Raw genomic sequence first — 17844 nt, 5'->3', positions numbered from 1 at the left:
CTTCTGTCACCATGGATGTGAATGCTGTTTCTTTCCCCACCCAGTTCCCTGCAAATCCCTGCTTATAGGGCAGGAGGAAAACAAGGATTTTGCCCTTCCCAGCACCCTTCACAAGGCTGTGTGTGTCCTGCCGGGTGTCACAGGTGTGTTTCCCTCTCTCGGAGGTGGCTTTGGCTCGGGGCTGTTTGTTCCTGGCAGCCTGAGCCAAGCCAGCCCAGCAGAGCCCAGGGAACAACCTGGCTCATGCCCTCTGTGTCCCAGCGGGGCCTCAGTGCCTGCCCCATGCCCAGGGACGCTGGTGACACTCAGGCAGGAGCTCCTAGCACTGTTAATAGAGCGTGGCTGTCTCATTTGTAGGCTCTATTTATCTGACAGCTGAGAATTATCAGTACTGATGCTTCACTCCCTCTCTTTTTCTCCAAGGTAGTGATTTGTCTATGTTATGGGTAGGTAGGCTTGACAAAACATTGCACATTAGCAGCTGAGACAGTGTTTGAAATGGGAAAATTGCTAGCAAACTGCTCCATTAGAGACCCAAATAACAAATTCTTTCTTTCCCTCAATGAAAGGGAGATAGTTAAAGCCCAAATTAATACGTCTGTCTCCCCAACTCTGCAGGGGGAATCACTCTTCAAGACGAATGGCTTCATCACTCCTGAGTGTGAGCTGGCTCTGCTAAGTCCCTGTTAGGCACAGTTTTTATCCTTTTGTGTTTTGCCATCCTGGGCGTGAGCAATGCAGGCGCCACAGGAGGAGGTGATGAAAAGATTTGCACCTCAGTGAACTTTGAGATGGATTAGCATGGGAATTTGAGTGCTTATTCTTTACCCTGGGATAGTTTTTCATCTTTAACTGCATGGTTTCCCCGGGTTTGTTTTGTTCTGGCTTTTTTCTCTGTTATGTTTACTTTTTGCTCTCGTTGCTGCAAAGTCATTTTAAAAAAAGTGGGAAGAAGGAGGACTTTATCCTGCCTAGCATCATGTTATTACAAGAAAAAATGGATCTGAATCCAGTGGGCCCCTCGTACTTTCCAATCTCTGATGACATATTAGAGAAGAGAAAGGAAATTGTTCCTGTCCTTTGATGTTGTTGTCAAAGCCTCTAAAATAAAGCTGGGAAAGGCAGACAGAGCATTGCTGTGTGTGGGAGGGGGGAGATGTGCTTCAGCTCATCTCAGCACTCAGCTGGCAGCAGGTGACTTGGCACAAGGGCAACAGAGGAGCAACAAAAACCTCTGGGAGTTTGAACAGGACCAATTCACTTTATCAGTTTTGTGAATTCGCCTTGGCGAGTCTCTTAAATAGAACTGAGTATGAAACACCACAGGAGAATCAAGAAAAAATTTATTAAGTTTTAAGAAACTTTTAATGGGAGGGGAGGTGGTCGTTTACATTATCAAAATTTAGCTTTTTAGGACTGTGTGTCTTGTACAGATTTTTCAAATGTATTGTAAAATTATTTTATAGTATATTCTGGTAATACCCCCCAGAAAATGAGCTCCCAGATGTTGCTTTGCACTAGCATAGATGTTTTTATAGTGTATGACAGCACTCCATAGTATAGGGATAGACCATAAAAACCAGTTTCCAAAGGTCATGTTCCAGGTAACCTAGGTATTCTTCTCTGAAATAAAATGTGGCTGTAAAATTTACACTTTCTTACTTTTTGGAGGAAAAAAGAACAATATTAGGTAAGAATACTACTTTTCACTTTATTTCAAAGATGGCATCTCTAGCTGTTTCCCATTGTATGGTTTCTAATTAGGCCTTCATCACCCTGAAATTTCCAGCTTCCCTTCTGGCAGAGCCTAGAACTTCTTGAGATTTTTAATTGTCTATGTACTCAACATGTCATGTATGAGCTAAACGAGGTGAAAGAGTAAAGTATTAATACACACAATATGTTTCCTGTTATTTTACTTGTGAAACTGCGTTGTGTTTTTCAGGCTAGGTCTGCCATCCTGTAACATGCATTTATGTAAAAAGTAAATAGAAGTCAGGTTAGTACTTCATTCTGTTGAAGCACAGGCTTATTTAATGCAGCACTGGACTTGGTGCTCTGGTTTGTGCCCAAGTTGGAGCCCGCCAACACATCCTGGTGAGGGCCCATGGTGCTCCTCTGGTCCATCTGCAAGGTGGAGTGCACTGAGCAGAACGTGTCATGAGCATTCCTTAGTCCTTCATTTGCAAAGGGTTTCATGGAATAAAACAATGTCAGGTGCTGTGGTGGAAATACAGCAGCAGATGACAGGAGCTTTGTCCATCTATTTCTGTACAGGCCATCTGCTGCAGATTTTGTAGGAAAGGGTGAAGAGTTCGCTAGGTAGCTTCAGAATGCAACTCTCAAATAACTCCTGTTGCTGTCTTCCTCTCCACTTTTCCTAGAAATTTATTTATCTTTTTTTTTTTTTAATTTCATTTTTTAAATTACTTGGGACCTGTGTCTGGCTATTCCAATTCTGAGTATTTTATTCACCGTCTCTGGGGAGAAAACTCTGTGTATATTTCCACCCTTGAGTCGCTAAAATTGCCTGGGAATTTTGCTTGTAAAGAGCTCCACGTTTCCCCCCATCCCTGCGTTTGGGTTTCCCTGAGAGGGCTGCGTGCTGCCCTGGTGTGCACGATGGCTGAGCCCCAGTTTGCACTCCCAGGGCCAGGAAATCGGGCAGGCATGACCCTCTTTTGTTCCTAGAAGTGCCTGCACAGAAACACTTGGGAGGAGTTAAACACCCGGCTGGCAAGCTGACAAAAAGCCTTTATGGGAAGAGTGTGTGCTGCTAATTCTGGTGACAAACACCCAACAATAGTGGCGTGCTGGAGCTCGCAGCAATTTGCATTTCACTGTGGACTTGCCAGAAATGAAATGTGTTATATTTAGACCAACTGGAAGGGAAATCTCAGACACTAATTCAAATCACAAAACAAGGAATAGAATTAACTCTGATCACAACCTTTAAGAAATAGACGGCTACAGATATAAAAGAGGGCGAGCACATCGGCTGTACAAGCTGACTGAGCAAATATCAAAATATTTGTACTTAAATAGCTTCTTAGAGTATAAACGAGCTGGCAAATTATCTTATTTTGAAGGGGATTTTTTTTTTTTTTTGCTCATGAAAGCACAGATCACTAGAGGGATAGAGAGCTTACACATTTTCTCTTTACTATTCCCTAGTACTTTGCAAACCTTGATTTAGTTCTCCCTTCTCCCATTTCACTTTATTGTCATTCCTGGTTCTAAAGTTTTTTTTCCTCCCATCTGTATTGCTGCAGCAACTTGAAATGACTGGAGTGCCTCATTTCATCATTCCAATATGTTTTTGTATTTCAATTCTAAGCCATTTTTAACCATAGATTTTTTGCTATTTAAACTGTTGCTGTTTAGGACACTTTGGGGGAAAAAATTCACAACATTTCAATAATAAATAAGAGCAAGGTGAAACCACATTTTGGTCTCAGTCCCAACTCAGTAGAAATTTAGCTACCATGGTCAGTGGAATTTGTTGTTTGAGGATCCACTTTTACATTTCTAATGGAGATGAACATTTAAAGTTCATCTGAGGAGAAGCCATTCCTTTTAGCAGGAATTCAGGGAACTTGATGACAAATACTTGAAAGTACTATGGGGAAGGAACAGAAATTAATCTCAGTGGTTTGCTGTAGGCGGTATCTTAAAGCTGCTTACATTTTATGTTAGTGATACATGCATTTATGGTACTTCATAAAGAATACTTCTTTCAAGTCAAATACTAGAAATAAAAACAGCAGACTTTTTATGTAGTCTGGACCATATTTTAGAAAAACTTAAGTATTTGGTAGTTGGAATAGGCAGATGCAGATCTCTTTTTTTGCCCTTAAAACATAAAATGCTCCCCACCCTCTTAAAGATATGAATTCATCTTGCAGTGAATTCACTTTGGTTTCTAGCATGTTCCCAGGTTGTTGCTCCTGAATTGGTCTGATTGTGTTATTAATCTGTTTTCTAAGCTGTCCTAGCCCAGCCTAGCTGTCAGTTTAAACAGCTACATTCTGTTTACAACAGCTAGTCAAGGAAAGGGTCTGTACTTTCTGCCTTAACTTTAAAACATGCCTACTATTCTTTGTTAATTCCATGAGCCTTAAAAGTGCAATTTCCTCAGCCTGTGACATTCCTTCTAGACCAATTTAGCAATCAGAGAGATTATTTTATTTTTCTAAGTCATTTTCTCAGTATTTTTTCTATTTAGTGGACTTCAAAATAAAAACATGTTTTGCGTAAGACCCTGTAAAATTGCTTTATATTTATATAAACTGATTCCTGTCCTGTAGCTGTATAGTGAACATGTATATTGCTTTGTTTGTTTTCAGACGTTTGGAACAAAACCTCATCAAAATCATTCCCCCTGGAGCTTTCACCCAGTACAAGAAGCTGAAGAGAATGTAAGTTTTAATAAGACCAACATGCAAGAGCAATCATGAATCTTCTAGTATCATCACTTTAGTATCAGTATCTTCATTTTAGAAACATATTGGCAATTCTATGTTGAAATCACTGGGGATTGCACAAGTCGTCTCTTCAGAGTGTAAGCAACAATGGAATTTGGTTCAGGATGCCTAACAGTGCATGAAATCCTTAATAATGCTTAATTTCACTTCCTATTATAAACGATGTGATTTAATTAGTTGTTAGTCTGTTCAGACTTCAAATCTGCTTCCCCAGAATAGATTTGAAGTTCCGTTCCTCTTCTCATCCGCTTCTCATCTGTTTGCAGCACATCGGGGTGGCTGACCCCAGTTATGGCAGGAGCCACGTTCTTGCAGAGCAGTGAGGAGCTCTTTGTAGTGCCTTTGATGTGCTGATGTTGAGATGGTTTGACTGTTTACAAGAAAACAAAGAAACCTGCTGCAGCTTGTTTTCTCTGTCGCTTAATCACCAGTAGATACGCAGATAATTCTTCCTTTTATTACCCCTTGTGTTTTCTCTTTGGATTAAAAAAAATAATAATCCTGGTGTGTAGCAGTGCTGTCATGCAGATAACACGAGGCATTCCCCCAGTCAAGTTTTTCTTTCATTTTTGGCTGACACGTGAGAGATGATGTGACAGTTCCACGATGATACAAATCGTGGTAAAGCAACTTAGCCCTGCTTCCCCACAGAATGGAGTTATTGCTGTTGCCACTGGAGCAGTAACTCCACAGGTCATTCAGGCTTTGTAGATGAGTCCTAATGCTGCTGGAAAAGTGCCTTTGCAGTTCTCCTCTGATGTGAACAATGCTGGAATTAAGACAATGTCAGCTCATTTCACAGAGGACACTGGATTGGCAGATAGCTTTGGGAAACTGAAGTCAGCTTGCACCATACCATTGATTTAAGGGCAAAATTGCTGTGTTTTCCAGTCCCAGCTTAGTAAGTTCCTAGAGCTGAATAGCTGTAAATATGGATCTGAATATTTAACAGGTCAAATCATCAATCTTAGATGGTCTCTATTCTTCTGTCTCCCTTTCAATATAGCTGTATGTATTTTTAAAGAAGTGCTGTATTGGATAGTAAGATGGTAATTTCAGTGAATAATGATGGATCCCTTTTCAGTGACCTAAATTGTAACTTTTTTATTATTAAAATCACTACACAGTTCTTTCTAAGGTATGACTAATTTTAGATTTTTGTGATGTTTTACTGTCTTTTCATTTTTCATTGATGGGTGAAGTGTAGTTTTATGGGAGTTGACCAAAAAATATTCTTTAATATAGATAGCTGCCCTATCCAGTGTAGCACTTGCTGTGTGAAATTATTAATGTCAGAATTTCGCAGCAGAATTCCATTAGCAAGTGGTGCTAACAGCTTTTTGGGGTATAATTGGCATACTCATTGAGATCCGAACTCATAATGAAACAGTAAGTTATTGTGCCAGATGATCTGTGCCAAAGCTTAGTTAGCATGACAGGATCTTGTGGGAGAACTTGGGGCAGGTGTTTGGGCTGCAGAATGTCCCATAACAAACCTGATGTTTGGCCACTTGTTTATTCACCTGTCTCCTTGTTAAAGTTTAGTTCCTGCTGGGCAGTGAGGGCCTGGATTGAGCAACAGTTCTGCTACACATAGTTTTATTGAGGACATTTGTTTGAGTATTTAAAGATATTATTGACACCGTCTTTTCAAGATTCCCAGTCCTGTTAACACAAAAATATACTTTGGTGAAAAGATTATGTCCTCAAACAAAAGAATAATCCATCCTTTTCCTTTAGAGGAAGGATAAGTTCGGTATCACTGAATTTTCGTTAACCTTTCTTTATTTCTGTCACTTTGATTTCAATGAACAGTGCCATAGCAGGAAGATTATCAATTTAAGTAATGGATGCCCTACTGGGGGTGCAAATGCTGAACATCAATATAATTGTTGTTACTGTTGCTATTAACTACTGTAATAATATTTTATATCATTCAGAGGATAGTATTAGCATAGCCCTGTAAATTGTATTGTGTTTTTCTCCTTCTGGTGAAAAAATATGCAAGAATCTTAGTGATAACAGTCCTCATTTGCAACTCTGCACTCTGTATTTTTATTCTTTACTGAGTATTTCCTGCAAGATAATGAAGTTTCCTTTCCTTAGCTAATTGGGTAACTGAGATTAATTATTAAATTAGATCCACTTGTCCAACATAATCTTGATATGACTTGATATTATTAGGTCAAGATGATAGCAAAAAATTTGTATTAATTCAAGTGCTATACTTGCATTTAGCTGCATTTTGCTGTTTAGAATTATCTCTTCGACAACTTCCAGGATGGGAGAGTTATTTTGGTGATTAGGTTTAGTAAAGGAGCTGAAACCTATTTTGTCTTGGGCTTAATCAGAATTGCCCACATTTCCTGTCTCTGCACTTCTGAGGCTTTTAACTAACAAGTTTGTAGAGCAAGAGTAAGAGCCAAGTACAGGGAATAACTTTGAAGGTTGTGGTTGCACCTCTCTAGCTCTGATGCTTGTAGTGGCATTTCATGTTGTCAGACTAATTTTACCACATTTTAGCAGAAAACACATTGAGATTTCACAGGCTTGCCAGTAGCTCTGTGGAGTTGTGACATTTTTAAGCAGCTTCTACAAACTACACCGTGTATGACATGGATTTTGCTGAGTACTCTTGTCAGATGAGAACAGTCAATATTATATGTTGGAGATGATCAAGTAATCTGTTTTTAATAATGTTAGTCAACAAAGAGTATTCAACCAATGCTATTAATAGTTTTGTATTTGGCTGCATCTAAAAATAAATCTGTTTTGCTTCAAAACCTTTTACAGTGAAGACATTTAAGCCATACAGTCATGTGTTACTCAGCAACTTGCAGGGTATCCTTGCTCCTCTGGTGCAAAGTCAAAATCAATTTATGTCCCCAGCTGGTGACTGAGCACAGCCACCCTCCAAGGTGTGTGCAACAACCTTTTCAGAGATTTCTATCATGCTGTCAGGGGTGCAGAGAGGGAGTCTGAGGTGACTGATATCATCCCTGCCTGAGTGCAATCCTGATAATTTTATTACATTTCCAGTTGAAGGGGCACGCTTCCCCTGAGTGATTCTGAGATACCCTAAACTAAGAAAATGAGCCTTATGGCATCTAAATTATCCAAGTTGTGCAGCGTAGAAAAGCCTCTCTGTCTTGATGTAAATGAAAGACAGAATAGGACAATCTCACCAAAGCAGGCCAAACACAGGGAACAGAAATACCAGGACAAAACTGAATCTCTCTCTCTCAGTCAAGTCGGAGGGAGATGGAGCCTCCTTATCCGACAGCAGTGGAACTTGGGCTCTAATGAAAAGGAAATAATGTGTCTAATTATCTGCTAATGCTGATTGTAGTGCATCTGCATGAAGTGAGAGTGCCGAGCCCAGCGTGGCGTTCCTGCACGTTCAGGCACCATCAGTCACACACTCGTTAGGGTCCAGGCAAGGGGAGAGAGCAAGGGTGGGAATGCTGAAACTAAAACACTGCTGAAATACTTCAGTCAAAAACTAGATCCCCCTTTTCAGGTGTTTGTTGTTGTTCAGCAAACTCTCCTTTCCCTGTGATTTTTGGCAGAGTTTGAGGACCTCATTAAAAATTTAACCAACATAATTTATAACTCAAAAGATGTAGGGAATGGAAAACCTCTTTACTTTCTGATTAGTAAGTTCTCATTCAAGTGATGTTTTATCTAGAGTCTACGTGGATCCATAGCACATGCCCCATTGGAAATATCAGTGAAGATGTACATGAAATACTGTACTGCTGCAGCTGTCAGTGAAGAGATCTGATACTACTGACACAAGCTGATATCAGCTATCAGGGAGTGCAGTGAGGTGGCTGAAGGTTGTGTCCCAGCTCAGCACCTGGTTGAGCTGATGCACAGAAAGTCTGGGTGACAGTGACAGTCACGATGAGGCCCCCAGCTCTGAGTGCCTGGGTGCCAAGTGTAGTAAGTTGGGCTCCTTGTATAAAGTTACTGTGGCACAGTCTGTCTTTACCTTCTTTGTCTGGGATGGTTATGATTCAAATTGAAGAGTATTTTCCAAACCAGGAACACACTTAACTTTAAAAATCCAGCAGGCAGTACTGAGTCAGTCCCACTCACAGCACAGCCAAAGGGTGGAATCTCCCTGGGCTCCCTGACAGGGTCTGCAGTGGGCTGGGGGGACCCCAGTGCTGCTGCCTTCAGAGCTCCACAACTCCCATTCAGCTGCCTGAAGGCTTCCTCCGGTGTCTGAACTTCACCAGATCAATGCTGAGTGCATTTTGTGCTGCTTGTTTTTTCGAGGCTGTTAAAGGCCAGACCTCAGAGGAGCAGTGCTGAGCGCCCTGCTTTGGGACCAGGGGCTGGGCACTGCACCATGCGCTCTGCTCTGACCAAGCTGGCCCTCCGTGCCTGCTCTGCAGTGCTCAGACCACCTTTGTGCTTTGCCATGGGCTGCCCCTCCTGCCTGAGGAGGGTTGCAGTGCCACCTCCAGTATTAATGGCTTTGGGATGGTTTCATCAGCGTCACTGTTTTCTTTGTAAAAACCTTTTTTTAACATCCATAAAATCAAAGCCCTTATTAAGAAGGGTGTTCTCTATTGAGGCTGTGGCCTGTCATACTGGCTGATGTTTTCTGATCCCTCCTAGAATTTGCCTTTCTCTGCTCTTACATAGTTCATAACTTCTCTGAGATAATATGATCATTTACTTCTGTTTTTATATCAAGCGTGTTCTTCCAATACAGCTAAAATATTTTCATTAAATTCCTGTTTACTAACCTTTTTTTTAATCCTTCTTTCTTTTCACAGAGACATCAGCAAGAATCAAATAACTGACATTGCACCTGATGCTTTCAAAGGCTTGAAATCTCTCATTTCATTGTAAGTAGAAAATAGAACTGAATGGGCATTTGGGGAGAGCTTGCATGTAAGAGGAATAAAAATGATAATGTGCTGTCTGGGGGAACATATGTTTCTGTGTGCAACTGCCAGCTTGTGTGAAGCATCTGATCTTTTGTAAATGAAAAATTTTGTAAATGAAAAATGAAGTTCAGAAAGGAGAACTGTCTACAAGTCTCTCATAAGGCTGCTGACTTCTGCACTTCAAATCAGTGCATTATTCAATCTTCTGTACCCGTGCACCTGCAGGCTGCTCCATGCACCCACACTCCTCATGGCACACCGAAACCTCACCTTAGGCATGATTGGTGCTGTTAATCAGGGAAGAGTTGGGGAAATATTTTCATACTGGATTTTTCTTCTGTAGTAAAGAAATTACATTCTCTTTGGAGTTTTCTGGTTTGTTTGATTTTTTGTGGTGTGGGGGTTTTTTGATTGGTTTTTGTTTTAGTTTTTGGGGTTTTTTTTTGTAGTGGTGGGTTTTGGTTTGTCTTGTTTTCTTCAGACTAGTTAGGGAAGGACCAAATCATAAGAAAATGTTTATATGCCTTAGCTGTAATTACTGCTTTATTAAGCTGGAAGGGGACTAAAATATGATTTCATACAGGAGATAAAAGGAAGGTGGGATCTCTTGACAGCTGTTTGTTTCTCCTTATAGAACACAGAAAACTGATTTAGCACCAAGTTGAATTTACATGCAGCTGTATTTCAGCCTAGGTACCCACAGCACTATTAAAACAGTTGAGCTTTTAATGGGTAAAACGAGCAATATAAGGTCAGAAGCTGCATATTGAGGATAAACTAGAATAGAGTGGTAGAAGGCGCCACGTTGAGGGAAGAGGGAAACACAACTAGAATGATATTTACCTGTGTTAATTTTAAAAACAGTATGGAGACAATTATCTCATTAATATTCATACAACCCAGCTTGGTTCTTAAAAACTGTAGTTTGTTTCTACAAGCTGACATACATTTATTTTCTGAATACTGGATAATTCTGAGAAACTGAATAATTTTTTGGCTAGAAGAATATCAGAAAGTTATTAAGTACTAAACTAACATGTTGCAGTAAACCTGTGAGCCAGAATGCAGAAGGATTGGCCCTTTTTTGTGCCCTGAATCCAGCTGGGAGAATGCCAGAAGTATATATTAAGTGTTGCTGGTGTTTGTTAAATAGTTCAGGCGGTGTTATTCAACATGCTGTGGAAATGGTCAAATCCCTCACTGCTGTCTGGAAATCATTCAGCAAGAGAGTGACATTTACTGAAGGCTACAGTTTTGGCTTAGTGTGAAACTACTGCTGATGCTGCAGTGCTGCAGCTTCCTGGTCCTGGCAAACCTCCTGGCTAGGAGTGAGCTGGATGGGCAAGACATTTCCACTGGGCTTCACTTCCCAAGGCAGAATTTATTCAGCTTTAGCACAGTTAATTCAGATACCCCCAGGTGGCCTCAGGAGTGTGGGACAAAACACATCAGAGTGGACAGAGAGGAAATGAGAATATAAACTGGGCAGGAGTTTATGGTGTTTTGACTTGCAGACAGAAGCAAGTGACATGGCTGTGTATTCTCTGCCCAGTCATCCAGGGCAATATGTTAAATAAATGATGTTTGAATGTGTTCATATCCAAGTGGGAAAAACAGTGCTTAAGTTAATGCCAGTAGGTTATGGCAGGGAGATGAGATGCGCAGCAAAGGGAACTGCCTCCAAATCTTTCCTTTGGTTGCCTCAGTTTCCCTCCACCACAGACTGTAAAGCTGTAAAACACAGTTTCTCCTCTCCTTGGCAGCCTTGTTTCTAGGACAGTATCAACCCCAGTCTTGAAATTATCAGCCTCCTTCTCTAGGGCCAGTTGCCTGCTGTGTTTTTACTTTCTTTTGAAAGGTTTTGCCCCTGCTGTTCACTACAGGAAGGTCTTAAAAATGTTTTCCCTATAGCTGCCAAGCCATGGTTAGATCTCTCATTTTTCATGACCTGTCACTCAGACCTGGCAGGTTCCTCTCTGTAGTTCTTTCAGTTTCCGAGCCCTAGATACCTTTATGGAGCAAGATGACATGCTGGTCAGCAGAATCTGAGTTTCTCTGAAGAAAGCTTCCCCAGGTTTCTACCCCTGAGAAGCAGAGTATCTTTTGTCTGAACTTTTCCACAGCCACCAGCCCAGCTCAGGCAGGCACAGAAAGACAAGTGCAAGAGAAGAGGACTCCTTGGAGGTGCCAGCCCTCCCAATGACACTGCCAGAGGGGAAGGAACAAGGGCAGCAATGAAGTGAGACAGTGGCTTACCAGTGTTTTTCCTTTTAGCAGCTCAGTCTTTTGGGTGCCCCAGTAAGTTCACTCAGCTGTGTGCCCTGAAGGAACGCTGCTCTGCATACAAGGAACAACTCTTTCTGTTCCTGCACCTCACTCAGGTGTGATTGGTGCATAAATTTTAATGAGACATCACTGAGGTACAGAGCAGCTGGACTTTGCAACTGAGTTCCAACCAGAAGAAATGAGGGGAAAGTATTAATGCACAAATGAGAGTAAGCACCATGGTTGCCATTAAAAATGGAGTGCTGCTGTACAATCTAATATCCTTGTGCTTTTTTTATCTGTTTTTATTCCCATTTTGTGCTCCTCGCTCTGCTCCCTGCTTGCATGCAATCACAGTGCTCCCTGTGGGTCTGGGGAGCCAGAGTGTTCCTCTGGAAGGCAGCCAGCGTTGTTAGTCTGCCTGCCTAATGCAGGCCTGGATTTAGTGAGTTCTGCTCTGCTTTCTCTGAAGTCAGCTTGCCTTGGTGTTTCCAGGCAGAAATGCTTCTCAGAGTACTCTGCCTGTTGTACCTGTGTTGAGATGGTAGGAAAAAAAGTGTATTGCAGTTTTCAAACATAGGAATGTTTATAACAGAATCTGTTTCCTCTAAAATGTGTAAAACTTAAATCTTTTTAAAGTGCTAAGTGATCCATGTGCTAGCAGGTCATACTTTTTTTTATTGCAAATCTGTATATTTTCTCTAATAAGAAATTCACCTGTGGGAGTCAAACAGGACACAAAATTATTGTACTGGAAAGCAAGCATTTCTACCTTGGATTTTCTCTGCATTTAGCAAAAGAAAGGCAAGTTTTTTTCCTGTAGGGTACTCAAGACTTCTTCATTACCCACATTCAGGAAGAAATAAGTTATTTTCTCTATGCCCATTTTACAATGGATTTTGTTCCCTATTCATATTTTTCTTTGGAACAAGAAATTTCTACTTAGAAACATTAGGGGAAGCACATCACTTCTTTTTTTTTTTTTTTTTTACTGGTTGTTACAGAATAAGGAACTGGAATCATTATGCTTTAAGAACTTTTCCCTTCTTTTTCCTGGGGTTTCCTGGCTTTTCCTTTTCTTCTTGTTGTGCTGGAAGAATTAGTCTTGCCATACAATACTTCCTTCATAAAAGTGTGAGAGCAAATAGTATCCCTGCATTGAGAAGTGTGGCAGAATTGGTTGGTTGCAAAGGAATGTATTACCTGAATTTGAAGGAAAAGTTAGAGAAACATTGTTTGTGGTACCTGGTGTTTGTGTTCCATGGATAGCAGGGCTTTTGCAGGAGCTGGAGTGGTTAATAACAGCCCAGAGCATCGGGGACAATAGCAATAGCTTCGTGTTTCAAGATTGCTGCACGCACTTTCTAAAGTAATTTAATTTTCCATTTAATCAACCCAGAATCTGTCTGGTATTGGTGAGAGAATTGTATCCGCATTTGGTTATTGTTAATAGTATCAGAGATACATGTGATTCCTGGGGTCAGTAAAGCTCCCACAAATGCAGGTTTGGAAGGCCATATCCAGACTGTCTGTGGACATTTTATGAGATATGACAAAACAGTCTGAGCCTTCAGGGTGTTAAACTGCATCAATAAGTTTTAGACTATTGCAGAGGGAGAATTCCTTTGGTTTTGTTCATATACTGAATTAAGCTAGTGAACACTTTAAAAGCTTAGATCAGCCTGGGCACAAAGACAAGAGACAGCTTAGGTTTTGACATAGCAGTCGCATTTAGACCATCATCTCCTGGGTGATGATGTATGGGGTGTCATTCGTGGTGATTTGAAATCTGCAATAAAACACTGTCTATTGCAATAGCTGACAAACTTATTTTAAGGTAACAAATTGCTTTGGATAGTTTCACTGTGATTTATTTAGCTTAGCTTGTTCTGAAGAAATATGAAATAGTGCAGGGGGAAAAAAAATTACAAGTCTAAGTTTCTTTTAGATATTAGAAATTTATTGCTGTTTTTATCCCTATCAATTCGTCCTCTTCTGAAAACCTGAATTCGTGTTGAGCCTGTGCCATTGTACATAGCTTGGGAAATATAATTCTTCCTAGCGAGAATTGTTTTCACAGTCTGAAGGAAAGTTAAAAGCATTCTGAGGACTGAAAAAGACATTGCATAAAGTCACAATTTGACACTTCAGTAAGAATGTTTCAGCCCAGCCAAAATAAAGGAACACTTAGCTGGAAACCATATGGTCTAAAGTAAGGGATTCTGTGCTAGGCTTTCATACCTCAAAAAACTCTGTGTCACCTTCAAGGGGAAAATCTCTGTATTCTGTGATCTGACTTAATGAAGCAGCTAAATTGCAACTACATTTGCAAGTAAGGAAGCTGAGGAGCAGAGACATAAAAGAAAGAACACAGCAATTATTGTTTCACACCCTTCGAAGGTGGCATGTTAAACTTCAGTGCATCTTAAAGGCCGTGTAGTGGTAAAGTCAGTGCAAATTCCCGCTTTTTAAAATGGTGCAAGAAGTCAGAATGGATAGAGACTGTGAAGAATCAGCGTAAATTTCATGTTTTAGGACCCTTCTACCGAAGGTTTAGTCCATCATTGATTATATTGTCACCCAACATACTTATGGCTACGTGTGCTTCCTGTGCTTTCTTTGCGTGTGGTGTGTCCCAGAATTGCAGATCAGTCTATGCAGTGATTGTTTTCACTGTTTAATCTCTATTTTAGAATATCATGGGTTAAACAGCAAAACTTGAAGCTTAGTAGTAACAATTAATTATTTAATTGGAAATTTAATATCTAATATGTCTTGGGATAGATACATCGTTAGGGGACTATTAAAATATGATGCCAGAATCAGGCTGAAGCAGCACAGTGCCTCATTTGTGGCTGTTTTATATTTGTATAACTTCTTGTTGAAGGTCCATAATGACTCTTTAGGGTGCTGCTCCCAGGGATTTCCAAAGCTTGCGGTGCTGCCAGGGGTTTGTGCTTTATGTGCTGTGGTATTTGTCAGACCCGTGGCTCACTTACTCTCCTAAAGATGAGGAGCCAGTGAAGAATCAGGAGCCCACACAAAAAAAAAACTTTGTAATATTTTTGTGTTCAAATTAATGTTCTAATTCACTGGTTCACTGTCTATTGGCAGCAATTGCTGAAGTACTTTTATTTTTATTATATGTTAACTTTGTTAGTGTGTTTTTAATTTTAAAAAAAATGCTTTGTGTCTAAAATTTCAGGTGCTTTGGGATAGAAGAAGGGTTGTGTTCCTGTGCCAAGCTTGCACGTTAGCCAGGACACCTGCGTGTCCTGCAACACGTGTGGGGGAAGCAAGTGAACACCATTTTTAGAACTTGTAATGCCAAAGGGCAAATCTCCTAAAATTTACCTCAGCTGGTAAAAGCACTAGAGATTTAAATGAAGTTCTTGAATCAAATTGGTCATGTTTCCTCCTATATGGCTTTTTAAAGTTGGTGTGTGTTTGTTTGTTTTTATTTTGTTTAGTTGTTTGTTTGTTTTTTTTTTGTTTGGTTTGATGTTTTTTGGTTTGGTTTTTTGGTTCTTTTTGTTTTGGTTTGGTTTTTTTTCTGTGGTTGGTTGGTTTTTTTGTTTTGTTTTGTGATTTTTTTGTTGGGTTTTTTTGTTGTTTTGTTTTTGTTGGTTGTTTTTTTTTCTGTTTTCTTTTGTGGGTTTTTTGGGTGTTTGGGGTTTTTTTTAGTTTGTTTGTTTTTTGTGGGTTTTTCTGTGTTTTCCTGTGGCTGCAGGGCTCCCAGCCCGGCTGCTCCCACCAGCCCAGCCCTGCCCAGGGCACGGCAGCTGCGTCCGAGCAGGAGCCGGCCAGGTGATGCTCCTCGGTGGGAGCGTTCTCTCCTGGCTGACAGACAGAGAACTCTGGGCAAAACAGGTTTTTTGTGCTGTTCCCTGCAGCAAAGGGCAGTGAGAGCTGCACTGAGGAGCTGCAGGGCAGAGCTGCCCTCCCTGTGCTGCCCCGTTTGCCTGCAGCCCTGGCATGGCATGAGCTCATTTGGCTCTGTGCAGTGCTGAACATGAATATGAATTAGAGACAAGTGCCTGAGCTCTCATACTGACTTTTGTTTAGCTGCTAATCTGTTTGAATGCTAATGTGCCACATGCACATAAGCCAAATTAGTTTGGAAAATGCTTATTTTCCTTTTCATGGCTTCTAAAAATCAGAGCTTTGCTTTATTTTATAAGCTACTTCGATCTATTTTGCTCAAAATAATACAGAAGATGTATAAACACAACCAAGGTTTAAAGTTCAGTAGCACACTACACTATGACCTTCTGACTCTCAAATTAAAAAAGAAAAATTGCTCTGAAGGTCTTATTTTGATATTTGCATTCAGTAGTGCCATAGGACAAGAGTGTTGATATTTCTTTAAGGTTTTGTTTTACCTCTACAGCCAGAATAACCCTTAGGCTGGAGTGCCCTTAGTTTTCCATGGGCACTTTGTAAAACTTAGCTTCTCAATTCCTCTTTGCAGTTGTACTGTGCATTATTGATGAGCACTGATGATCCTGCTCCTTCACCAAACTAAGGAATATATTGCTCTGACATCCCAGAGTTTGCAGTCTAAACTCAGTCTACAGATGACACACTAAAGCTAAAGAAAGCTAAAGAAAGGTTTTGCAGAAAGACTGGGAGGTGAAGAGGAGTCATACTGGCTTCTGTGGGCATTGATGTTTTAACCTTTTACAAATATTGTATTTGCGGAAGTTTTGCTTTTGCTTCTTAATACAGGTGAACACATCTTTGTGCAGAAAGAAATCTGTGAGTCAACCTTTCACGTGTTGGTTTAGAGCCCAGTGAAATCCATGGACTTGGATGTTCTGTCTAAATGATCCTGTTAAACCTTTCCAAGTTCAGCCACCATTTCTGTCCAGCTTTGGACAGATTATAAAAATCTTCACGTATTGCATTACATTTTGTTGAAATAGGAAATTGTGTGTGTTTTCTGAAGCTGAAGTTAAGAAACAATCAGAAAAATTTGGAAGCATTCATTGCTCACAAGAAATACTAATGGGAGCAGCACATTACAAACACCTCCTGACTCTGTACTAGATAGAGAAATTGTTAAATTTGTTTGGAGAAAATAGAATGCTGGATGACCCTGAGTTTCTTGAGGAGCACTTCAGTTCCTGCTAAACTGCAAAAGTAATGAAAAATTGGGTTTCAGTTTAGCTTTTGGTATTTAAATGGTGTTACTGTGTTTAGGCTCAGAAATGAGCTGCTCTGGGAAGGCTCCCACAGGGGTGATGGACTCCCAGTGACTGATGAAGAGTAAACTGAAGTGGTGATGCTCTGGGAAGGCCAGGGGGTATTGGAAATGGTCTGCCGTGCTAAGAGTTTCTTTTTCAGCATGTTCAACTCTTCCTAATATTTCAAACGTTGTCAGGCAGGGTAAGCCAGGATTTCAGCCAACATCCAAGCCTCACATGGTCTTTTGATTCATTGCCAGCCTATTGTTCCACATTAAAAAGTGAGGGAAGCAACAAATTTAGTGACACACAAGCAGCAGAGTTTTGGCATTTGCTGGTTTATAACCATTTGCCATGTCCTAGAGCATAAAAATTACATACATTCTGGTTTTTTCCCTGTTTAAAATGTTTAGGTAAGGCAAAATGTTGTCAGAGAGAGCCTCATCATCTTCCCTTTTACCAGGACTCACAAAAGCTCCTCAGCCACTCTCTGGTTTTTACAAATGATACCGACCTGCAGAAATGACATGAGCTCATACTTCAGCCATGATTGAATCTCTGGTGTTCCTGTCATACATGATTTTGTTCTGATCACTGGGTAACACATCTCAGCATAATGGTGCTTCTGTCTCTCCTCTCCCTTCCTTCAACTTCTAAAGATAATATATGTGCATTTCTCCATTTAAAATATGAAATATATTTAATGTGAAAACTGAATCATAGATATCGGGTCATATATTTATGGTTGATTAAATATACACAGTGACTCTCATTTTTGTTATTAAAGCTTTACTGATTTTTATAGCTAAGCTATACCTAAATTATTTTTGAGTTCCTGAAATATATGTCTATTTCCAGTTCAGGATAAATTTCTTTATATTAGTTCATTGAAATGGTAACAGCAGCTGGTGAAGCTGTAATATTTTATCCAATGATGCCTGTGTCACATTTCATGCCAATTACTGTATCTTAAGAGACTCAGTTATATGAAATTTTATCGACAAC

General features: G+C 40.3%; 1 protein-coding gene across 1 annotated transcript in view; it reads left to right on the top strand.

Moving 5' to 3' along the window:
- SLIT3 (slit guidance ligand 3) overlaps nucleotides 1-17844 on the top strand; it is a 467475-nt gene that overhangs the window by 308184 nt on the left and 141447 nt on the right. Inside the window, exons 10-11 of the mRNA XM_041488030.1 lie at nucleotides 4347-4418; nucleotides 9275-9346. Of these exons, the coding sequence (XP_041343964.1) occupies nucleotides 4347-4418; nucleotides 9275-9346 (144 nt within the window). The remainder of the gene's footprint in view (nucleotides 1-4346; nucleotides 4419-9274; nucleotides 9347-17844) is intronic.

Source organism: Pyrgilauda ruficollis, unplaced genomic scaffold (assembly GCF_017590135.1).
Source record: "Pyrgilauda ruficollis isolate IOZ18807 unplaced genomic scaffold, ASM1759013v1 scaffold86, whole genome shotgun sequence".
Taxonomy (NCBI): Eukaryota; Metazoa; Chordata; class Aves; order Passeriformes; family Passeridae; genus Pyrgilauda; species Pyrgilauda ruficollis.
This window is presented reverse-complemented; position numbering and strand designations above follow the sequence as displayed.